Source organism: Amblyraja radiata, chromosome 32 (assembly GCF_010909765.2).
Source record: "Amblyraja radiata isolate CabotCenter1 chromosome 32, sAmbRad1.1.pri, whole genome shotgun sequence".
NCBI lineage: Eukaryota > Metazoa > Chordata > Chondrichthyes > Rajiformes > Rajidae > Amblyraja > Amblyraja radiata.
This window is the reverse complement of record NC_045987.1, coordinates 13,058,197-13,076,874: the sequence shown is the minus strand read 5'-3', so window position 1 is coordinate 13,076,874 and position 18,678 is coordinate 13,058,197. Positions and strand designations below refer to the sequence as shown.

Sequence of the window (18,678 nt, the reverse complement as noted above, 5' to 3'; positions counted from 1 at the left end):
AACACTAAAGTAGTATTGCGTACAGTTTTGGTCTGCTAATCTGAGGAAATACATTCTTGCCGTAGAGGGAGTACAGAGAAGGTTCACCAGACTGATTCCTGGGATGGCAGGACTTTCATATGAAGAAAGACTGGATAGACTCGGCTTGTACTCGCTAGAATTTAGAAGATTGAGGGGGGATCTTATAGAAACTTACAAAATTCTTAAGGGGTTGGATAGGTTAGGTGCAAGAAGATTGTTCCCGATGTTGGGGAAGTCCAGATCAAGAGGGTCACAGTTTTAGGATAAGGGGGAAGTCTTTTAGGACCGAGATGAGAATTTATTTTTTCACACAGAGAGTGGTGAATCTGTGGAATTCTCTGCCACAGAAAGTAGTTGAGGCCAGTTCATTGGCTATATTTAAGAGGGGGTTAGATGTGGCCCTTGTGGCTAAAGGGATCAGGGGATATGGAGAGAAGGCAGGTACAGGATACTGAGTTGGATGATCAGCCATGATTATATTGAATGGCGGTGCAGGCTCGAAGGGCCGAATGGCCTACTCCTGCACTTATTTTCTATGTTTCTATGTTTCAAGCACCAACTATAGTTTTTCACCAATTATGGCTGAGGATTAACTCTGTGCAGATGATGATGCCTCATCTACTTTCTCTGGCAGCCGGTTCCATCTATCTACTGCACTGCGTGTAATAAAGTCACCTGCCTAGTTCCTATCAAATCTTTCTCCTGTCAGCTTTAAACTCTGCCCCTCTCACCTTATAATGCTGCTCTCTAGTTTTTGATACCCCTTGACTGGGTGTAGAGCACAGCTATGAGTTGAAAGGGGGAAAGTTTAATGGAGATGAGCGGGGCTAGTGTTTTGCCCAGAGGGTGGTGGGGGCCTGGAATTCATTGCTGGAGGTGGTGGTGGAGGCAGATACGATATTGGCATTTAAGAGGCTTTTGGATGGAATGGAATGCTTTATTGTCATGTGTGACAAGGCAGAGTGAAATTCTTTGCTTGCATACCAAAGGGACGCAAATCGCGGCCACCTATGGAGCTGACAAAGTTACAAAGTACACAAAAATGCTGGAGAAACTCAGCGGGTGCAGCAGCATCTATGGAGCGAAGGAAATAGGCAACGTTTCGGGACGAAACGTTGCCTATTTCCTTCGCTCCATAGATGCTGCTGCACCCGCTGAGTTTCTACAGCATTTTTGTGTACCTTCGATTTTCCAGCATCTGCAGTTCCTTCTTAAACACAGTTACAAAGCACGCTGGGTTCCCCTTTGTCCCCCCCCCCCCCCCCCCCACCCCACACGCTGGGTCCCTATTACTCACCGATCTTCTCCCTCCCTCACGGCGGTTCCCGCACGCTCCCATCGACCGCCGACCGTGGGTCGACCCGCGAGGCTTCTCCACCGCACCCGAGGCTCCGCTGCCGCATGGATGGGCGCATAGGCACATGGAAGTGCAGGGAATAGAGGAATATGGATCACTTGCAGGCAGGAAAAATGTTCCCAATGTTGGGCGAGTCCAGAACCAGGGGCCGCAGTCTTAGAATAAAGGGGAGGCTATTTAAGACTGAGGTGAGAAAAAACTTTTTCACCCAGAGAGTTGTGAATTTGTGGAATTCCCTGCCACAGAGGGCAGTGGAGGCCAAACCACTGGGTGGATTTAAGAGAGAGTTAGATAGAGCTCTCGGGGCTAGTGGAATCAAGGGATATGGGGAGAAGGCAGGCACGGGTTATTGATTGGGGGACGATCAGCCATGATCACAAGAATGGCAGTGCTGGCTCGAAGGGCCGAATGGCCTCCTCCTGCACCAATTTTCTTTGTTTCTATGTTTCTAGAGGAGATCAGTTTAATTTGGCATGCTTGGCACAAACATTGTGGGTGCAGGTCCCGTTCCTGTGCTGTACCATTCTATGTCTATGTTCGCTGACTAGTCTGAGACTGCTGCAAACACCTTAGCTCAGGCATGAGTGGAGGTTGCTCCTCTGTGGTGCTGCCACTGTGATCTCCCAGTGTCAGGTTAGACATGACGCAGTGGTTTCACATACGGGGGAGAGCGCGGCCCGTTACAGATTATTGAGTCATCAGGCCTTGCGTGGGCCGAGTTTGGACCGTGACCTGATCACTGGCTAATATCCGAGCCTGCTGGCTGTTGGTGAGTGGGAGTTTTCAACCAGACTGATGGATGGAAGATTGGCTTTCAAACATTGTCCTTTGGTCTTACTTCTGGGATGGCGCCAACTTCCCTTTAGGAATTTTCCCTTTTCCCGCCTGGCCTGACAGCTGTGCGCACTGAGGCCTCAGGAGTGCGTCTATTCCAAACCCTCCTGGGCACCCGGAAACTGTTCATTCTGACATAAATCAGGCCAGCTTCTCAGGCCTTTCACCAGAGAGAGAGATAGAGGGAGAGAGGAGCAGCCACTGCAAGGTTTTTGCTTGGTAATTTGGGAACGTGTAGGTAGAATTTCCCATTCCAAGGGCAGATGGTAGAGGAACAGCAGTGGAGGAGTGCTTCTAACAGGGGGCGTAAGTCCCATCACTAAACCTATGTGGGTGATAGAGAGAAGCATCTCAACCACTCACCTCTTCCATCGTGAGAGTGAGAGAGTGAAGGTGGAACTTTGTCCAGGTAGAGTCCAACTCAAAAGCAGGCACTTTGGCCCACCTTGTCCATGCCAACCAAGTCAGCAGTCATTATTGCTTGTATTTGGCCCATATCCCTCTAACCCCCCCCCCCCCCCTCACAGCCCCCACTCCATATATCTGTCCAAATATATTTAAAAGTCGTAATTGCATCCGTTTCTACTGTCTCCTCTGGCAGCGCGTTCCAGATACGGACTACCCTCGAAGAGAAAATGTTGTCTTTGAGCTCCCTCTTAAATCTCTCCCCTCTTACCCGAAGTGTCTGCTGTCTAGCTTTGAAATCCTCTACCCAGGGGAAAAGACTGTGAGTGCTCACTCTACCCATGCCCCTCACGATCTTGTACACCTCAGTAAAGTCACCCCTCACTCAGCCTGTACATACACGTTTATACCAGGCCAGCGGTAAACTAGATCCAAAGTGTGCAAGGTCAAACTGTGTTGGCATCCAGTGCTTGGCCTGACTGTGAGGATGTGATCCTATGCTCCCACAGGGGGCGGCTGTAGTTGCTCACAGTCACAGGGTCTGTCACTGCAACCAACATCTGGTGTCCTGTTGAGCAGCTGCAGTGCATATGAGCGGTGCTGAGCCAGAACCGGGGGGGAACGTCACCATCCACTGGTCAGACTGAAGGACAATGTGTCGGGTCACTTCTGATGAACAGTTGCTGAGCTGGGACATTAACTGTTTCACTCTCTGAAGCCTGCACTGCTTGTGTTCTTTGTTCAGCAGAGTACCAAATGTTGTTTCTCATTGAACGAAGTGATTGAAAGAAACAGCATGGAAATCGGCCATTCAGCCCGCCGAGTCGATGCCGACTATTCACACTAGTTCCCGTTATCTCACTTTCGCATCCACTCACCCGCACACTAGGGGCAATTTACACAGGGAACAAACCCGCATGTCTTTGGGATGTGGGAGGAAACCGGAGTACTCAGACATAATATCTACGCATTTACGGGGAGAACGTGCAAACTCCACACCGACAGCACCCGAAGTCAGGATCGAACCCGGGGGGGTCTCTGGCGCTGTGATCCGGCAGCTCTACCAGCTGCACCACCTAACTAATTGTCTCCCATTCCCCGTCCGACCTCTCTGTCCTGGGTCTCCTCCATGGCCAGAGTGAGCAACACCAGAAATTGGAGGAATAGCATCTCATATTCCGCTTGGGGAGTCTGCATCCTGCGGGCATGAACATTGAATTCTCCCAATTTTGTTAGCCCTTGCTGTCTCCTCCCCTTCCTCAGCCCTCGGGCTGTCTCCTCCCATCCGTCATATCTACAAGATAGGAACTATTTTGTTTCCATTGGCGACTTTGTATCGGAACCAACCAACGTGACGTGTGGAGTCCCGCAAGGTTCGATCTTAGGGCCCCCTTTATTCAACATCTACATGCTCCCACTAGGGCAAATCATGCGAAATAATAATATTGACCACCACTGCTATGCCGATGACACTCAAATCTATGCAGCGCTATCACCAAATGACTATCGCCCCATAGATCTGCTGTGCCAGTGCATTGAGCAAGTCAAAGACTGGATGTGCCAAAATTTCCTCCAACTAAATAAGTACAAAACGGAGATAATTGTTTTTGGTGCTAAAAAAGAAAGGCTTAAAGTAACCCGACACCTTCACTCTCTGTCCCTGAAAACTTCAAACAAAGCCAGAAATCTTGGGGTTATTATGGATTCAGATTTACATTTCGACAGTCACATCAAATCAGTAACAAAATCGGCCTACTATCACCTCAAAAACGTAGCAAGATTAAGAGGACTCATGTCAGCTCAAGACTTAGAAAAACTTGTACATGCCTTTATTACTAGTAGGCTAGATTATTGTAACGATCTCCTTGCAGGTCTTCCAAAAAAAACTGTCAGGCAGCTACAGCTTGTTCAGAACGCTGTTGCTAGAGTTCTAACAAAGACCAAAAAATTTGAACACATTACACCAATTCTTAAATCCTTACATTGGCTCCCTGTATGTCAGAGAATTGATTTCAAAATCCTGCTGCTCACCTATAAATCACTACATGGTTTAGGGCCAAAGTATATCACTGACATGCTTCCACTATATAAGCCTTCTAGACCGCTAAGATCTTCTGAGACCAACCTGTTAGTGATTCCCAGAGTAAATACAAAACATGGGAAAGCAGGATTTAGTTACTATGCAACAAATAGCTGGAATAAACTTCCTGAAGATTTAAGACTTGCCTCAACTTTGACCACTTTTAAAACAAGGCTGAAAACTTTTATGTTTACTTTAGCTTTCAGCTAAATCTTAACTACATTACACTTTTAACTTTTGCACTTTTTATAATGCATTTTAAATGTTGCTTTATTTTCTTTTAATTCTTCTATTTTATTTCATTTTATTATTTCATTTTATTGTATGACATGTTTTTATGTGAAGCACTTTGAGTCTGCCTCGTGTATGAAATGTGCTATATAAATAAAGTTGCCTTGCCTTGCCTCAGCCCTCGGGCTCCTCCTCCTCCTTTTTCCTTTCTTCTCCCCGCCACCCCCCATCAGTCTGAAGAAGGGTTTCGGCCCGAAATGTTGCCTATTTCCTTCGCTCCATAGATGCTGCTGCACCCGCTGAGTTTCTCCAGCATTTTTGTGTACCTTCGATTTTCCAGCATCTGCAGTTCCTTCTTAATAACTAATTGTCTTAACTAATTTGCCTTCACGAATTGCTTTAGATTGAGGAACACCACATATAATCCCTTCAGGCAAAGATGATTCAAATTCCACAAACTCTCAGTTACACACCGTCCTGGCCAACATTGTGTCAGAACAATCAGATTCCTTTTCAGATAAATACTCTGATTCTTTTTACAAATTCTGTTTATCCTTCACATCTAAAGTGATACATTACATCATGCAAAATGATTCTTGTTTTGTCGTATCAAGAAGACAGACTCACTGACGTGCACAGATGCCTGTGCTATGAGCTGTGAGATTCTGCTTCCATTCTTGATAGAATCCAGAAGGCAGGATCAACAACCCATGCACAAGAATCTGTAGATGCTGGAATCGTGACCGTTTTGTCAAACACTTGCGCTTGGTCCACCAAGGCCTGCTGGATCTCCCAGTTGCTAACAATGTTCACTCCCCTTCCCATTGTCAGACCGATCTTTCTGTCCTGGGCCACTTACACTGCCAGAGTTTCCACATGCAAACTGGAGGAACAGCACCTCATATTCCACTTCAGTAGCTTTAACAACCCAATGGTATGAATATTGAATCCTTTAATTTTAAGTGAACCCCACAAGCCCTCTCTCTTTTCCCGCCCCGTTGTGTACCTATTTCTCCCATCACCCTAGTCACCCTGCCCCTCTCTCCTCCTGGGTAAACTTATCTCCCATCCCTGTGTCCCACATTTCACTTTTATCCCCCATCTTTCCCCGCCCCCTCTGTCCCCTTCCACTCATATCCCTCCCTCCAGCTTTACATTTCACTCCTCTCCTTATCTGACATCCTTTTGTCTGCTTTCAACTCTAGCTTTTGTCACTTAAGGGCCTGTCCCACTTAAGTGTCCTTGGCACGCACATTTTTAAAAAAAAATATTTTATTTTATTAGAAGTAAGTACAGTCATATGGCACCAAAGTGCCTAATATATATTTTCATAATACATTTTATGTACAACTTCTTTTTTTTTTTTTTGTTACATTGAAAAAAGATTAGAATAAGAAAAAGAAGTTAGATAGTAAAGGATAGAAAGATGTGAAATATATAATGTGTGAAAAAAGAAAACGAGTAAATGAAGAAAGTTGAGAGAGAAAATAGAGAAAAGAAAATAAAATAAAAAAGAAAAGGAGATCATTATTTATAATCTTGACCAGCCCTCGTCCAGTCCTGAAACAGTTATTTTTTACAATTGTGTTGCACCATATGATTCCAAAAAAACAACGAATGGAGACCAAGTCGTTATGAATTGGTCTGATTTATCCATTAGGAGGAATCGCATTTCCTCAAGATGAGCGGTGTCCAACATACTTGCAATCCACATTTTAAGCGTTGGTATTGATGTACCCTTCCAAAATTTAAGTATTAATTTTTTTGCTATTATTAAACCATAGTTAAGGAATAGATTTTGAGATGTGTTCAATTTATTCCCATCTTCCATTACACCAATTATAATCGTTTCAGTATTAGGTTCCATTCTTGTCTTGAATAATTTTGTAAATATTTCAAAAATATCATTCCAAAATCTATAAAGTTTTATGCAGGAAACTAAGGAGTGTGTTATAGTTGCCTTTTGGGCTAGACATTTATCACAAGTGGTGGATATATTTGGATAAAATTTGTTCAATCTTGTTTTTGAATAATATAATCTATGTACAATTTTAAATTGAATTAGATTATGTCTTACATTAATTAAACATTTGTGAATATATATCAGGTATTTTTCCCATTTAACCTTCGTAATTTTTATCATTAGTTCCCGTTCCCACTCTTCTCTAAGTACCTCTGTCGATGGTAGGTCTATATTTAGAATACTATTATATAAGTATGATATTAATTTTTGTGAGTCAGCTTCAATATTCATTGCTTCTTCCAATAAGTCAGGAGTTACTTTTTGATATCCTTGTATATATTTTTTCACGAAATCGCAAATCTGAAGATATTTAAAATATTGGTTGTTTTTCAATTTAAATTTTAATTGTAATTGTTGGAATGATAATATGTTTCTCATTTCGTACATATCCCCGATCCTTCTAATTCCGAGACTTTCCCATTGGTTATATGTCTTATCAATAAGAGATGGTTTAAATAAAGGGTTATTCGCTATTGGCATTAACAGTGATAGATTTCTTAATTTTAAAGATAATTTAATTTGTTTCCAAATTCTTATTGTACCATATATAATTGGGTTCTTCTTATATATTGTGTTATTCAGTTTTTTTGGGAGAAGAGGATCGTTCCTATATTACAAGGAATGCAATCCTCCTTCTCCATTTTTATCCATTCTGTCTGTTGGATAGAATTATCAAAAAAACACTTATGTAAACCAAAAGAGGTCAGGGGACTTTCACTTCCGAATTTTATGTATTATTACTGGGCAGTGCATATTAAGAATATGATTTATTGGATAGAATTATCCAACCAATAAATCATATTCTTAATATGCACTGCCCAGTAATAATACATAAAATTCGGAAGTGAAAGTCCCCTGACCTCTTTTGGTTTACATAAGTGTTTTTTTGTGATTCTACGTGATCTATAGTCCCAAACATAATTAGTAATATTAGAGTCTAATTTAAAAAAAAAATATTTTGGTATATATACCGGTATAGATTGAAATAGGTATAGTAATTGTGGTAGGAAGATCGTTTTTATTGCATTTATTCTACCTAATAATGATAAGGAAATTTAATCAACGTATTAAGTTTATTTAATAAAGGTATGAAATTAGCGTTGAATAATGCTTTATATTTTCTAGTAATCTGAATACCCAAATATTTAAATTTTTCTGTTGCGATTTTAAAGGGAAACTTCAGTAAGTGTGTAGGTTCTTGAGGTTTTAATGTCATGATTTCACTTTTATTCCAGTTTATTCTATATCCAGAAAAAGACCCAAATTCCTCTATTAAGTTTAATAAATTTGGTATGCTCGTTCGTGACTTTGTAATATATAAAAGTATATCGTCTGCATATAATGAGATTTTATTCTTTGAGTCCCTGGTATTATAGCCCTGAATATTCGGATGAATTCTTATACTTTCAGCCAGGGGTTCTATCATAAGGGCAAATAGCAGGGGTGATAGTGCACATCCCTGCCTATTACCCCTTGATAGTTGAAATTTTTGAGATAACATGTTATTAGTTAAAATTCTTGCCATCGGTTTATCATATAATAATTTTACCCATGTTATAAAATTCTCTCCCATATTAAATTTTTGTAGTACTTTATATAAGTATTGCCACTCTACCTGATCAAATGCTTTCTCTGCATCCAAAGAAATAATTGATATATCTTCTTCCTCTACTTTATGCGAGTACATTATATTAAACAGGCGTCTCAGATTATTAAATGAGTATCTTTTAGGTATAAACCCCGTTTGATCAGGGTTTATCAATTTACTAATATATTTGCTTAATCTTCTTGCTAAAATCTTTGCTAAAATTTTCTGATCTGTATTTAAAAGTGATATAGCTCTGTACGAGCCCGGATCTTCTAAATCTTTATCTTTTTTTGGAATAAGCGTAATAGTTGATTCTGTTAGTGTTTCAGGTAGTTTGTTTTCTTTAAAATTAAAGAAAATTAAAATTAAAATTAAATAAATAAGGGGTCGTTATCTCCTGAAATTTTTTATTAAATTAATTATTAAAACCATCTGGTCCCGGTGTCTTACCATTTTTCAGCGATTTTATTGTTTCACCTATTTCTTTGATTGTAATTTGAGCTCCTAGTTCCTCTTGTTCTAAAAGGTCCAGTATTGGAAGATTACAGTTATCTAGAAACATTTTTATTTTACTATCTTCTATTTTAATTTTAGATGTATATAAGTTTTGGTAAAATTGGGCAAATCTATTATTAATATCTTTAGGTAGTATTAGTAATTCACCTTTCTCTGATTTAATTTTGGTTATAGTATTTTCCTTTTCTTGTTTTTTCAATTGGCGAGCTAAAAGCTTATGTGGTTTGTCACCAAACTCAAAATGTTCCTGTTTTGTAATTTGGAATAGTCTTATTACTCTTGCCGATAAAATTCGATTAAGTTTAAATTTCAGTAATATTATCTTATTGTGTTTATCTGTCGTGGAATCTTTGGCATTATCCAACTCTAACTGTCTGATTTCTTGTTCTAACAACAATTGTTCTGTCTTATTCTTTTTATTTTGAAAACTTTGATATGAAATTATAATTCCTCTCATAAATGCCTTAAAAGTTTCCCATAATAAAGAAGGCAAAGTACCTGGTATATCATTTGTATCGAAAAAAAGTTTAATTTGTTGTTTTAAATATTGATAGCCTTGCACGTCATTTAAAATATGTGTATTAAACCTCCAAAATTTTTTTTTACCCGGCATTCCCTCAAATTTTACTGAAAATGTCAACGGAGAGTGATCTGAGATACTACTAATGTGGTATGTTGGGTTGTTTGTATATGGCATTAATTTCATATCCACTAAAAAATAATCAATTCTTGAATAAGTTTTATGCACCGAAGAGTAAAACGAGTATTCCCTTCCAACTGGATTAGCAGACCTCCATACATCTATTATATTAGTATTTTTTATATATGTATTTAGAAGTTCGCTAGTTTTAGATTTTTAATTACTCTTCTTTTGTTTTGCTGATTTATCTAGATATGAATCTAAAACACAGTTAAAGTCCCCCCCTATTATCACATTTTGGTAATTAAACTCTGATATTATGTCAATAATTTTATCAAAAAATTGGGGGTTATCAAAATTCGGAGCATAAATATTTATCAAAGTTAGTGGGGTTGCATAAATTTCACCCGAAACTATAATATATCTTCCCTCTTTATCTGATATAGTATTCTTTAATTTAAAAGGAATACCTTTCCTAATAAGAATAGCTGTACCCCTAGATTTAGAAGTAAATGAGGAGTAGTATGTTTGGCCTATCCAATTCGCCTTTAATCTTATTTGTGTTTGTTGTTTCATGTGTGTCTCCTGCAAAAACATTATGTCGCTTTTCAACGATTTTAGTTGGGCAAAAATTTTACCCCTCTTAATTGGTTCGTTGGCACCCCTTATATTCCAACTACAAAATGTAATTCCTCCATTCTTTATTTGTCTATCGTCTTGCATTGTAAATCAAGGTAATATTCCTGAATCATATGGTGCAACCAAATACCTCAGAATTTTAGGACTTGGGTGGTCATCCCGGTTTATTAGATTTATATTGCATCTCCTTCTTGTAAAGTGCCTTAGAAAAAGAAAAAAAGAATGTGATACACAATTACTTTCAAAAAAATTAAACAGATAAAAATCTTGATTGTGTTTTAAAAAAAAAGGTGCTATTAAGGTATCTAAGGGAAGATACCTTAAGGACGAATAGCCATCAACGATGGCAAAAAATGTATAGACCTCCGTGATGTTGTTATACATTGAGCTCCTCCCCCTTGGTGAATCCTCATAAAAAGTTACATACCGTTTCATATTTTGTCTTTTCTTATATGAGTTTATCAAACCCAGCAAGTGATAGGTGGGTACAGGAGAGGGGGAGGGGAGATTGGCAGAGAGGTGGAGTAAAGGGCCTGTCCCACTTACGTGTCCTTGGCACGCAAATTACACAACTTCGTGGTCACGTTGAGGCACACGGGCATTGTATGGCCGCGCGTGGCTGGTCCCACTTAGAAGCGCGGAGGGGTATGTAGTTGTGCGCGACATCGCGCGGGCTCCAAAATGTTTGTAGTGAACAAAATCTTCGCGACGTCTCACCACCAACAGCAGCAGAAGCAGGCAAACGATCGCCAAGGTCAGCCTGGGGCTCACGGCCGTTGCGGTCCGGATCCACTCCCACTTCTACTCCCAGAGCGGGGCCAAGAAAATTGAAGATAGACACAAAATGCAGGAGTAACTCAGCGGGACCGGCAGCATCTCTGGAGAGAAGCAATGGGTGACGTTTCGGGTCAAGACCCTTCTTTTCAGACTGAAGAAGAGTCTTGACCCGAAACATCACCCATTGCTTCTCTCCAGAGATGCTGCCGGTGCCGCTGAGTTACTCCTACATTTTGTGTCTATCTTCAATTTTCTTGGCCCCGCATTTTGTGTCCATATTCAAATGATGTCACGGGCTCCAGACGGCTGTGCATACGCATGTAATCGCGCCTGACCTTCGCGGGACTGTCGCAGCTCAACGCGACCACGAGCTCGCGTAATTTGCGTGCCAAGGACACGTAAGTGGGACAGGCCCTTCACCTATCTGCCAATCTCCCCCCCCCCCCTCCCCCTCTCCTGTACCCACCTATCACTTGCTGGGCTTTGTCCCGCCCCACTCCTCACTTTTCTAGCTTACTTCTCCCTGCTCCATCAATGAGAATGATCCCAACCTGAAACAATGTCTGTCCATGCCCTCCACAGGCACCGACTGACTCGCTGAGTTCCTCCAGTACTTTGCTGTTTGCTCTACAATGAATAGTCAAGTTATAAATTTCAAAGCAGTATATTTTGGATTCAACTGCATGGTTTAGGTTTATTATTATCATGTGTACCAAGGTACAGTGAACAGCCTTTATACGCACATTATCCAGTCAAAACAGATCATACTATACATGAACACGCCCAAACCAAACAAACAAACATACCCAAATGTAGGTACACAAAAATGCTGGAGAAACTCAGCGGGTGCAGCAGCATCTATGGAGCGAAGGAAATAGGCAACGTTTCGGGCCGAAACCCTTCTTCAGACTGATGGGGGGTGGGGGGGAGAAGGAAGGAAAAAGGGAGGAGGAGGAGCCCGAGGGCGGGGGGGATGGGAGGAGACAGCTCGAGGGTTAAGGAAGGGGAGGAGACAGCAAGGGCTAGCAAAATTGGGAGAATTCAATGTTCATGCCATCCGGACGCAAGCAACCCAGACGGAATATGAGGTGCTGTTCCTCCAATTTCCGGTGTTGCTCACTGGCAATGGAGAAGACCCAGGACAGAGAGGTCGGATTGGGAATGGGAGGGGGAGTTGAAGTGCTGAGCCACCGGGAGTTCAGGTAGGTTATTGCGGACTGAGCGGAGGTGTTCGGCGAAACGATCGCCCAACCTCCGTTTAGTCTCCCTGATGTAAATCAGCTGACATCTAGAGCAGCGGATGCAGTAGATGAGGTTGGAGGAGATACAGGTGAACCTTTGTCGCACCTGGAACGACTGCTTGGGTCCTTGAATGGAGTCGAGGGGGGAGGTGAAGGGACAGGTGTTGCATTTCTTGCGGTTGCAACGGAAAGTGCCCGGGGAGGGGGTGGTACGGGAGGGAAGGGAAGAATTGACAAGGGAGTTGCGGAGGGAGCGGTCTTTGCGGAAGGCAGACTTAGGGGGGGATGGGAAGATGTGGCGAGTGGTGGGGTCACGTTGGAGGTGGCGGAAATGGCGGAGGATTATTTGTTGTATTTGCCGGCTGGTGGGGTGAAAGGTGAGGACTAGGGGGACTCTGCCCTTGTTGCGAGTGCGGGGATGGGGAGAGAGAGCAGTGTTGCGGGGTATGGATGAGACCCTGGTGCGAGCCTCATCCATGGTGGCGGAGGGGAATCCCCGTTCCCTGAAGAACGAGGACATTTCCGATGCCCTGGTGTGGAACATCTCATCCTGGGAACAGATGCGGCGTAGGCGGAGGAATTGGGAGTAGGGGATGGAGTCTTTACAGGGGGCAGGGTGGGAAGACGTGTAGTCCAGATATGTACCCAAATGTAGTCCTGAAACCAATGCCTTCTGTTGCCAGATTGTAGACTTTCTGCAGACGGCGGTGACTGCAGTGTCCTGAGATGCAATATAAAAGGAATTTATTCTTTCCTCTTAGTTCCTCCCACGATCCGAGGAGCAAACGATACCAGGGAGGTGAATGTCATGCTGCACAGTCACGTCAGCCTGGAGTGCGATTCTCATGGTGTTCCTGACCCTGGGATAACATGGCTGAAGGATAATCGGCCCATTGTATCCAGCTCCAAGATGATGTACGTGGAGGGAGGTCGGCTCCTGCAGCTTCACAGAGCCCAGGCGCCTGACGCAGGATGGTACACCTGCCGAGCCAGAAACATCGCAGGCACTGTCAAGAAGTCATACAAAGTGCAGGTTTACAGTAAGCCCTTAGATTTGTTTTTTTTTGGAGATACAGCACGGAAACAGGCCCTTCAGCCCACCGAGTCCACACAGACCAGCGATCACCCTGTACACTAGCACTAGCCTACACACCGGGGACAATTTTTACCAATGCCAAATTAACCTACAAACCTGTACGTCTTTGGGATGTGGTAGGAAACCAGAGCACCCGGGGGAAACCCACGAGGTCAGAGGGAGAACGTACAAACTCCATACGGAGAGCACCCCTAGTCAGGATTGAACCTGGGTGCTGCAAGGTAGCAGCCCTACCGCTGTGCCACCATGCCCCCCCCCCCCCCCCACTCCGCTACACCACTCTGTGCGGTGACCATGTTTTCTTAAAAAGATAGAGCACGGAACATGTTCATATGTTACAGAAGCAGAATAGGTGATGCTTTAGGTCAGGATTTCTGTGTAGAAGGATCTCGACCCGAAACGTCGCCTGTCCATTTCCCCCACAGATGCTGCCTGACCCGCTGAGTTCCTTCAGCACTTTGTGTTAACATCAAGCAGGAGTAACTGGGATGCAATGATTTAACATAGTGAGGGATCCTAACCTGACAAACATGACGTATCCAGAGGCAACCCTCTTCTTTATTAATGTATAGATTCACATTCCAGGCATCAGTTCACTTTCCAAGTCTAGAGTCATGGAGTCAAACTGTGTGGAAACAGGCCCTTTTGGCCCAAGTTGCCCACACCGGCCAACATGTCCCAGCTAAACTAGACCCAGCTGCCTGTGCTTGGCCCACTAATGACTCTGGTCTATTGTGCATTAATATCTCGCCTTTCCTTCTCTGCAGTTCCACCCAGCATCGACGAGAGCTCAGGCCATCCTTCGAAGACCAAAGCAATAGTTGGTCATTCCTTGACCTTAAAGTGTTCGTCGAGCGGCTACCCACCTCCGGAGCTGTCGTGGCTCAAGGATGGTGCCCGACTGATGGGCAGTGAGAGGGTACAGATCCTGGCCAAGGGAAAGACTCTGAAGATTAAGAACGCTGGAGTGGGTGATGCTGGCACATACGTATGCATCGCTCACAGTGTCGCAGGAGAATACCAGCTGCACTACACTGTCGACATCTTGGGTAGGAAGTTTATGAAAACATACTGTTAGGAGACTAGATAGGCAGCTGTTTGGCACTCTAGCTATTCTACAAGTTCAGACCTGGAGATTTATTAGAAGTCTCTCATGGCTTTGGCCCTGGAGGTAGATATGTATCAGTGTCAGGAACTGTGAGTCCACACCGCAGAACATACTGGGCTGCAGAATGCTGGTGATTCCATCGGGAACCACCAGCTAGTAGCAGTCTGTGTGTGTGAAAATACACCAGCAATCTCAGCCTGCACAGGGCACAGTGGAATGGTCATATTCATAAATTATAGAAGCAGAATTAGACCATTCAGCCCATCAAGTCTATTCCACCATTCAATCATGGCTGATCTGTCTTTCCCACTCAACCCTCTCAATTTTCCTGCCTTCTCCCCATAACCCCTGACACTCCTATCCGAATCAAGAATCCATCAATCTCCACCTTAAAAATATCCAATGCAAAAAAAAAGAAAGGACTTGTTCGGCTGGAAATGTTTATGCTCCATCTTTTCTCATGGAGGCATTGGCCAAGGGAGAAAGTTAAATGCAATGCTATTTTTATAAATGAAAAGTTGCCAAGACGCATATCAATTAAAAATCAAGCTACAAGTATCAAGAATTTTTTTCCCATCACTTTACACCCATCTTCTGTCCAGTAATGAAATTGATAATTTAAAATTGTTGGGCTTAAAAATCAAATTTCTAAGAAGTTGAAAATCTAGTTTTTAATTTTTGCGAGGTGCTGGTTCACTGTAAAGGTGCATACCGTCACAAAAAAAACGCTGCTTAAATGCAAACAAAAGTGGTTCTGTGGAGAGAAGGAATGGGTGACGTTTCGTGTCGAGACCCTTCTTAAGACTGAAGAACGGTCTCGACCCGAAACGTCACCCATTCCTTCTCTCCAGAGATGCTGCCTGTCCCGCTGAGTTACTCCAGCTTTTTGTGTTTATCTTCGGTTTAAACCACCATCTGCAGTTCACATTGGTTCTGTGTTGGATGCCACTTGAAATGTGCTGTCGATTGTCTCCACAGTCCCTCCTCAGCTGCTGAGTGGAGATTCTTCCCCCGTGACTGTGACCATTGATAACCCACTGGAGCTGACATGTCTCGCTTCTGGTCACCCAGCACCGAGAATAACGTAAGTCCCCCTCCTTTCTCCCTTTTCTCGCCATGATGTCCCATTTGTCCACGTTTGACCCATATCCCTCTAAGCTTTTCCTATCCATGTATCTGTCCAAATGTCTTTTAAATGTTGTTATAGTGCCTGCCTGAGCTATGTCCTCTATCAGCTCATTCCATGAGTCAAGAAGCATCTTTGGAGAGAGAAATAGAGTTAATGTTTCAGCTAAATGCCTTTTCGTTCGAACAGTCTGTGTGAAGTTTAGTTGTTTTTGATAAGTTTGTCTGTGATCTATGATGTGGTGCACAACCCTGCTGTTAGTGTGCAACCACACGCACCTACTAATGTCACCTAGTTTGCTATTACGGAGAATATTTCACTCTCTCTGGTTATTCGAGAGTAAAACAGTTTGTTTTTACTCAACTTCCAAACAAAACGAATATTTTTCTGACTATCTAACTGTAGTCCAGTCTTGTGAAATGAACAAAACACACACTGCTCAAGGCACTCAGCAGGTCAGGCAGTATCTGTGGAGGGAATGGGCAGATGCTGTTTTGGGTTAAGGTCATAGGTGATAGGAGCAGAATTAGGCCATTCGGCCCATCAAGTCTACTCCACCATTCAATCATGGCTAATCTATCTCTCACTCCTAACCCCATTCTCCTGCATTCTCCCCACAACCTCTGACACCCGTTCTAATCAAGAAACTATCTATCGCTGCCTTAAAAATATCCATTGACCTGGCCTCCAGAGCCTTCTGTTGCAAATAATTCCACAGATTCACCAGCCTCTGATTAAAGAAATTCCTCATGATCTCCGTCCTTTAATTCTGAGGCTATGACCTTTAGTCCTAGGCTCTTCCACTAGTGGAAACATCCTCTCCACATCCACTCTATCTAAGTCTTCGACTATTCGGTACGTTTCAATGCGGTCCCCCCTCATTCTTCTAAGCTCCAGCGAGTATAGGCCCAGTGCCGTCAAACGCAAGGACAGGGTCCCTTCTTCAGTCTGAAGCAGTGTCACGACCCGATATGTTGTCTGTCCATTTCCCTCCACAGATTCTGCATGACCCGCTGAGTTCCTCCATCTCTTTGCGCTTTGCTCCAGATTCTAGCTCCTGCAATGTCTTGTGTCTCTTGTGTTATGAAGTTTGATCTTCTCCTTGCTCCCTGTCAGGTGGCTGCGGGAAGATGCTCCACTCACTGGGCACGATGGCCCTTGGGTGCTGGCTGACCAGAGCAGGCTCTTCATTAGCCGTATAAAGTTGACGGATGTCGGTCAGTATGTCTGCCTAGCCAGCAACGAGGCAGGTGAAGTGAGAAGAGAATTTGACATCACAGTCCATGGTAAAATTCTTGTAAAAACTATCGTTTATAATTGTGATTTTTTAATTCATAAATCCCAACCTTGGGCTTGCAATCAGAAATGCTTGTTTAATTTAGTAGTGTAATATACCAGGACTTTCTGGGATACATGAGGCAATCTGGAATTACTTTGAAGACTCGCTCGGTGAATCCCTTGGACTTAAGTACAATATCTTTTTTTCATAACTGTGAGTTTTGCTCCCTCCACTTTATAGAGAACTGAGAGATTTAGAGACTTGAAAGGAAATGCAACTTTTAAATCCATCAAGTTCAATTTTTCTCAAGTACACACTGTGAGCAGTTTAGATTATTCCAACTGCTTTGGTGCCAGAAAACACTGAGTTTTGTGTTCTCCAAAGTCAGAGCTAAAGTAACACGCTGTTATAAGTTTCACTGCCAATCTTGTAAGCTGTGCCTTGTTTTGTAACGTGGTGCTTTGTACCGGCACCTCTAGAATGATGCGCATAGAGAGAGTCTTAGAGTCATATAGCGTGGAAAAAGGCCCTTCGGCCCAACTTGCCCACACCAACCAACATGTTCCCATCCACCTACCTGCCTGTGTTTGGCCCAAATCACTCAAAACCTGTCCTATTCATGTACCTGTCTCATTCTTTCTTAAACAGTCCCTGCCTCAACTACCTCCTGTGGCAGCTCGTTCCATACACCCATCACCCTTTGTGTGAAAAGGTTACCCCACAGATTCCTATCAATTTTTTCCCCCTTCACCTTAAAATGGATAATGTAAGTGGATGAATTGGAACATTTATTTCCTTCTACTTTGAGTTGCGTTATTATATTACATGTTAAGGTGTCCCCAGCGTATTGTTGGAAAAAAACTGTTGATAAATGTAGTTTCATTTTTAATTGATGTGAATACTGGCACCTTTTTGTCTACAAAAAAAAAAGTACTGCTTGTAAGCAAGTCTTCGTTGCTCACAAGTTAAAAGGTATTTTCATTACGAAGAGACTGGGCCAAAGGGGTTTAACTGGCTGTAAGTTGCTTTGGGACTTCCAGAGGTTGTGCGAGATATGATCTGAATTCAAGTTTGTCTTTCATTTCCTTTTAAATCTTTTCTGGCAACCTCTAAAAGTTTAACAGAAATTCTCATCGCAATCCGTGCATGATTCTGCAATTTAGCCCCTGGGGACTCAGTGGTTTCCAGCTCTGTGTGTCAGGCTTAAGTTCATTCATTTTCATTTTCGAGGACAGAACTAGCAACCGAGCAAGAGTTTGGATGCGCGGGATATGCAGGGAATAGGGGGATCGCGCGCAGGCAGGCCTGGCATCACTGTTGGCACGCACGTTTGTGGGCCAGTGGGCCTGTACCCGTGCTGTACTGTTCCATAGAAACTCAGCGGGTGCAGCAGCATCTATGGAGCGAAGGAAATAGGTGACGTTTCGGGGTTTCGGCCCGAAACGTCACCTATTTCCTTCGCTCCATAGATGCTGCTGCACCCGCTGAGTTTCTCCAGCATTTTTGTGTACCTTCGATCTTCCAGCAGCTGCAGTTCCTTCTTGAACACTGTACTGTTCCATGTTGTTCCACTTAATTAAACACAAAGTGCTGGGGGAACTCGGCAGGTTCGGCAGCATCAATGGAGCGAATGGACAGACTATATTTCATGTCAGGGCCCATCTCCAGACTGATGGAGCAGGGGAGGAGAAAGCTAGAAAAGAGAGGTGGGGAGGTT

The 18,678-nt window shown here is 43.1% G+C and overlaps 1 protein-coding gene across 4 annotated transcripts in view; it reads left to right on the top strand.

Moving 5' to 3' along the window:
• Positions 1-18,678, top strand: part of hmcn2 (hemicentin 2) — a 247,232-nt gene that overhangs the window by 87,623 nt on the left and 140,931 nt on the right. For all 4 annotated transcript variants that reach the window (XM_033049217.1, XM_033049218.1, XM_033049219.1 and 1 more), the window contains 4 exons: positions 13,114-13,392; positions 14,216-14,497; positions 15,535-15,640; positions 16,799-16,968. In XM_033049217.1, coding sequence (XP_032905108.1) covers positions 13,114-13,392; positions 14,216-14,497; positions 15,535-15,640; positions 16,799-16,968 — 837 coding nt within the window. The remainder of the gene's footprint in view (positions 1-13,113; positions 13,393-14,215; positions 14,498-15,534; positions 15,641-16,798; positions 16,969-18,678) is intronic.